At 37.6% G+C, this 6,499-nt stretch overlaps 1 protein-coding gene across 1 annotated transcript; it reads right to left on the bottom strand.

Moving 5' to 3' along the window:
* Positions 1–335: 335 nt before the first annotated feature.
* On the bottom strand, positions 336–6,445 carry LOC112520964 (kinesin-like protein KIN-14R). The gene is given in 19 exon segments (XM_025129621.1): positions 336–1,030; positions 1,130–1,198; positions 1,300–1,374; positions 1,458–1,520; positions 1,608–1,859; positions 1,953–2,116; positions 2,213–2,466; positions 2,558–2,719; positions 2,800–2,897; positions 2,899–3,077; positions 3,198–3,374; positions 3,495–3,581; positions 3,930–4,029; positions 4,114–4,223; positions 5,122–5,305; positions 5,348–5,418; positions 5,504–5,675; positions 5,770–6,068; positions 6,349–6,445. Coding segments are annotated over 19 exon segments (3,066 nt in total). The 3' UTR covers positions 336–577.
* Positions 6,446–6,499: the final 54 nt, after the last annotated feature.

The raw sequence follows: 6,499 nt of genomic DNA, 5'->3' as shown, positions 1-6,499 counted from the left end.
GTGGTCAAGGTTAAAACACCACACCATATCCATATATATGTGGTGTCTATATATATACCATGGCCTTCAACTGTCAATTTTCACAACCTGCAAGAAGTTCATGACCTCCCATGGAAATTAATCAAGTGGTCAATTTTACAAGATTTAGTTTTCTTTAACATGTTAATAATATGATATCTCGAGCTCAAGATATCTTGTGTTCGACCATATTTTCTACAGGGACAGGTTCTAGGAATCTAAAATTGATTACAACACGACACATGGTGTATTCACGAGCAATATGAACATGTTAGATTCATGATGAATAAACATTTACATATTCATCCTGAAGAGGGACATATGACGTCCTATGGGCGTTCCTACGAGCGTTCCCAGGTTCTTGACTTTCACACCACTATCAACAAAAAGAAAAGAGCCATAAAGTTAAAAACTTATTCTAGTTTATGCCATAATTGCTGTAAATAGGAATCATTAATCAATGCAAATCGGCTTGCATTCTGGGTTCACGATCTATCAAACAAGATAAAAACAGAATTACGTAAATCATGAACCTTTTTGCACATGGCATTCAACAAGTTCAAGCCCACATCCTTTTCTTACTCTCTCGATCTTTGACTCCTTGAGTTGGTCTACTAATATGAACCGGTCTCTGAGTTACTGGTGCTGCTGGTTTAACCACTCTTGTTGAGCCTCTGTGGTGTGGTTTAGGTGGGTCAGACTTCCTCGACTTGTTGTCGTTGTTAAAAGTTGAAGGAACATCAACATTTTCTACTTCGCTATTTCTTGACAACCTCTTTCTTCGCAGTTCACCCCCATAGCTACCAAGAGAGTCGTTTCTCTTTGACCGATTATGGCTAGCAGCCGTTTGCCGGTTCATTAGATTTGAACTCCTTAAAATATGTTGTTCGGCCTCACCAACGAATTTGCATTCTTCACGGGGTGTCGATCTCATGGAACTAGAGGAATCTGCAATCGTAGCAATAGACATTCGCCTTTCTTGATCTTTAAGCTTCTTCTCAAGCTCCTTAATCTGCAAATGGAGAAATACATAGCATTAGAACAATGTGATAAATTTGGGTTTCATAATGGGAACCCATCAAATGAAAAGGTTATATCAGAAAAGCATGACCTTCATATGGAGTGAGGTTGTATCAGAATTTTGTTCCTGTTCTTTCAGTTTCCTTTCAAGTTCCTCGATCTGAAACAGCAAAAAAGAGAGAAAAAAACAATCTTTATTTCCCAAATTCTGCACAACCTTGACATGGATAAACATACGCTAAGTAAAATTTAAATCTTTACCTTAGCTTGAAGGGTCGCGGAGCAGGATGTTGACTCTTTGACTTGCGCTTTCAATTTCTCTTCAAGGTCCCTGACCTGCTTTCAAGATTCCAAATTTATGCTTTGGCGGTTTTTAAATTTTTGGAAGTAATATGTTATAAAAAATATATCAAAATTACCTTCTGTTGGTACGTTCCAACACCTGATTCTTTCTCTGTAAGCTTGTTCTCGAGCTCCTTGACCTTTATTTCAAATAAAGATGCTATCAATATAAGATCGAGTTGGGTACATTTGACAATCATATAGAACAGAAATGATGAAATTACCACCTTTTGTTGGAGCCCGCTGTTGAATTCTTCTTTCGCCCTCAACTTTTCAGAAAGATGTTGAACTTGTTTTTCTAACTGAGAGTGTAATCCTGTTTTCAACTCAACCTGGCCCTCAAGTTCTTTAATCTTTTCGAGCTGGTTTTTATGCATTTGATCTTTTCCTCTACTCTTGCTTTCTATGTTCTGTAAACTTTCTTCTAACTTCCTCAACGACTCGTCTTTGAGACGTGATTCTTGCTTTGCTTTATCAAGCTTCATTATAAAATACCAAACAGCCAAAATCATAAACTAACTTCTGATAGAATGTGAAAAAATCATAAAAACATGAAGATGTAGCATACTTACCATCGTTTTCAATTTCTGAAGCTCACCCGTATCAATTTGCTTTTTAGCAGGACCTAACTCAACTCCTCTGACCCTCGTTGCAAAGTTCAATGAACTCAAAGTCTCGCTCACATCGTGTTCTGATGGACTAATTTGCACAAACATTAATGTTTTTGAGTCACCCCCTGCAAGTACCAAAAAGAAAAGCTTGAATCATTTTTAGAGGTCCTTTTTTGGGGGTATATGCCCCTTAATCTTGTATATACACAAATGGAAGTTACCTAATGAATCCTGAAGTAAATGTGTGAGCTTTGAATTCCTGTACGGAATGTGACTGCTTTTATTTGCTAAAGCAGATATAACATCTCCGAGAGCAGAAAGAGATCGATTGATGTTTTGAGCCTCCTTGAGACGTTCGCCTTGAGCATCCGTCTTTGCAAGTCTCTCGCTACCTGCCAAATCCACAAGCCATAGCTTGCTCTTGGTGCACTCACCGTTTAACAAGTTCTGTGCTCTTACCATAATAGAAAGCATGCTAAACAAGACAATGGAAAACGAAACCAATATCAAAAATAAACATCAAAAGAGAGAATACATATATGCCATAGAAGCATTATTTTTTTTACCAATGAGAACGGCTGCTATGCTCGTTCACGTTATTGGATCCAACAACTCGAGCACTGCTTCCGGCTTGCAGTACATTCCAGACTTCCTTWATATTTTCAACTTTTGCTTCAACTAGCCCAGGAATATTATGAAAACCTTCAGAAGCTTGTTTTATTTCCAGCCTACATTTTCAAGAAAATTTATAACTCAAGAAGGTATTTTAATGCATTTAGTTCAAGAAGAYAGGTGAATAGCTGTTTACTTCTTGGAGGATGATGATGGTGTTGCCAGAAGATCCCTTATTTGTTCATTGTAGACTTCAAGCACACTAACTGATATATTGTAGGTAAAAGTGTCAGATTCTCTCTTTCGAAATTTTAAACAACTCTTCAAGTGTCCTGTAATTCACCCCTCGATTTCCCTCTGTACCCTCCATGGTGAATGTCTTTCCCGTTCCCGTTTGCCCATATGCAAATATGCATACATTGTACCCATCCAAAACTGAAGTTACCAGCGGTGAAGCATGTGCAAAAACATCAACTGTTTAAGATAATAAACGACAAGGTGTTAGGATATRATTTATGCAATCAAWCTYAATTCAATTAAAGACCCTATCAAATCAAATCAATTCAATTAAAGATTAATCAAGCACAAAGGAACCTTGATGGTCACTCGGTGTAAAGACCCTATCAAATCTGAAGGTCTTCTTRGTGGAACCGCTATTTAGAACCCCAAGTTCTCCATTCGCTGCTGCATCAAAGTCTACAACTGTTGAGCACCCAGCTGAAGCTTCTGTTTTGCTTAGTGGACGACAACGGCAAAACACCCTTATATTTCCTGATAATAAGTAAYAAGTAAAAATAAGTATGCAACAGCATAGTGTTTGTATATTGTATTATGAGGCAGAAAATCCATAYGAACTTCATCTTTTTGTTACTAAAGAAAAAAAATTCACACCTTTCGCATCCTCAATTTGATTATGAARCTTTCTTCTCTTTGCTTGTTCTTCATTGTACTTCATTTTAAGATCCTCACACTGCGCAACTATAAAATGAAAAGAAAAAGATCAACCAGAAGACTTCAAAAAACAAAACTGAAATTCAAACACCATATCAGGTCTAMATTTCAACTCCCACTAAGGTGCTATTAATTATTGCCATCATGCCCATTGGTCAAAAGGCCTAAAGTTCCGTGCCATGTTATTTAGATCAGGAACTGTGTCAGCGCATTGGGCCAAAAGTGGCAGAACCATGGTTATTATGAATCTTGTGGTGCTAGTTTGGGCCAAAATCATACTCAAAAAGTTCCGTTTGGGTGTTCATGGATCTTGTGGTGCTAGTTTGGGCCAAAAGTGGCAGAACCATGGTTACAATGAAAGAATAAGTTGCTTACCCAATGCTTGAACTGCAGAAACCATATTATTTAGATCAGGAACTGTGTCAGCGCATTGGTGTGCTTGAAGAGAGAGCTGGGAGTGGTCTTGTTTCAAGACCTGATTAACAGATTATGTTAAATGGGTAGAAAAGGTAAATTTTAATTTAAATGGGTAGAAAAGGTAAATAGTTGTGCTAATTACCATTATTCTGTGTGATAATTCCTTGACTGCAGCAACCCAGATCTTCCTGTCATGTTCATATCTACTTGACAAGTCCTTCAACTGTTCAKATTGTTTCTCCATCTTTTGGTCTAATCAAGAAAAGAAGGAAGTCGGTAAGCATACAAAATCATAACACAAAAACATACTTCTGGGCTCTGGCCAAAAATGAATACAATGTTTGACTGGACACCAAGTGTTTGACTATAAAAAAACAAACATATGAAGTCTATCTCAAAAGAGGAATTATGTGTAGGAAGCACATGAAGAAGGTGCACGGTTTGGATGTYTCAGAATAACTAAAATTTGGGGGTGGCACACATGTATGAAATAAAGTTCATTATATAAAATAGACAACTAACCAAACAAATACATACGATTGAAGTATTTGAGCCCATGCTAAGTAATCCATCAACATTCTTGTTGATTTGAACTATATATATTAATGTCATGTCCTACATGACCACAAACCSAGCAAGGAAATGCAAACAAATAACAGCAAGCAAAGAAGGAATCCAGCAAGCAAAATCCAACCATTTGKACAACGGGTGCGAGTGTTTTGACGTTTTTGCAACCATACATACAAGAGATGTGAAAGCAATTTAAGTATGATTTTCCCTTCTTGGATCTGAAAGTCTGGAAGCCTTGCAACAAGAACGTAAAATGACAAAAAAATGTGCTAAACTCTCTCYAGAAACAAGTTGGACAGCACCCTGCCTCGCCCTCCATATTCTAGTGTTTCTTTTCCAGTTCACTAAATGAATGCACMGCTGATATGAACGCAATTTACACCCAGTGTTTATTGGCACTTAACTCAAGTATTGGTGGTGCTTCATTGCTTGTGGAGAAAAGCAACGATATTATGTAGTAGTTASTAATGTACCAAATAGGTAGCTGTGAATTGCTTCAATCATTATGGAACATGTCAAAAAGAAAATYGTTGCATGTACTTTAGGATATAGGTCGTAACCATGTYGGACCTAATCTTACCAAGAGAAGATGTCTGGAACAACCTATTGTCAAGTTCCATGCGGACCTTCTCCAGCTGCTCGTTTGCTGCAGTCAAAGACATCCAAGCTTGATAACATTCATCGGTCTTACGCTGACACTGACTAGTCAACTCTTGTATCCTCTTCTCATACTTCTCTATTGATTTCTTTCGCATTACTTTCTTCTGCAATATTCAGTAACATCAATGCATTAACAAGGACCATACCTGAACTGAAGGGACTTCTATATCAGCAGCACAGTTTTGACATCTTAGAAAATCATGTATTACATCATCATCTGCGAATAGAGAAGGGGGGTTTTAATTGAAGTTACTCTTCATAATTACCATTATGATTAAGATTTTTAGCAAAACTTTAGCTACCAGGAAGTTTAGGAGCTCTTCTTATGCAGATTCCACTGACCAAAGGGCTACCAGTGATCCCTTCAAACCTAATTACAATCGCCTCGCCSATCTTGACAGAGACTCTCGAGTCAACTAGCTGCAATGGTCTATTGGCTCCGACTACGGAGAAGATGTCAAAATCTGCAAGAACCTGTTAAGAATTTAACATTTTTTGTAAATTCCAAATTTTGGTTTGTGGTAGCTTTTTGAAGAATTTAACATTTTAGAAGTACCATCGAACTTGCCTTCTCTTCCTGCAAATATACATTGAAAACTCTCAACCCTTTCGGACCAAATGTGTTTATCATCTCAACAAAGTGAAGATCAACATAGTAATCTCCCTCTGGCAGATTGTCAAACCTATACTGAAAATTCCCTAGTCTCGCTGTGCGGTAAATGAAAGAAACATCACCACCCTCAGTTATACACTCATTCGTTTCAAATACGTCGCCCCCTTCAAAAAACTTATCCGCCACAAAGTTCATATTCGAATCCAGTTCCACTATGGTTTTGGCTCCAGCATTTACAAAAAGAACTACTTCATCTGATGCAAAAAAAGAKAACACAATAATGTCAATATGTTTACAGATTTACTCTTTGTTGATTGCTTGAATCTGTCATTTTGAACTGGGGTTTGAACATCCAAACATAGTCCAATCTTATTGGTAACCTGAAGTACTAATTTTTGGTAAATCTGAACGAGATAACCTAGACTCYAAAAGGCCCAAAGATATTTATTTTTCCGAAGCTTTGGACTTTGAACTAACAAATGCGCAATTTAGACAAGTACGCCGATGTGAAGTAGAAATCAGTCAAATTCTAACCTGTAGAGTTCGACATCATAAACCCCTTTGGAATTAGCCTGGAAATCGAATCACAAACCATGTAATCTGAGGAAGATTCTTCATCTTTGTCCGCCATTGAAACCCTACCTAAGGTTTTATTCCAATCAAGAACGCCATCCGCGCACAAGAG

This window comes from Cynara cardunculus, assembly GCF_001531365.2.
Source record: "Cynara cardunculus var. scolymus isolate 2C chromosome LG 1, CcrdV1, whole genome shotgun sequence".
Taxonomy (NCBI): Eukaryota; Viridiplantae; Streptophyta; class Magnoliopsida; order Asterales; family Asteraceae; genus Cynara; species Cynara cardunculus.
This window is presented reverse-complemented; position numbering and strand designations above follow the sequence as displayed.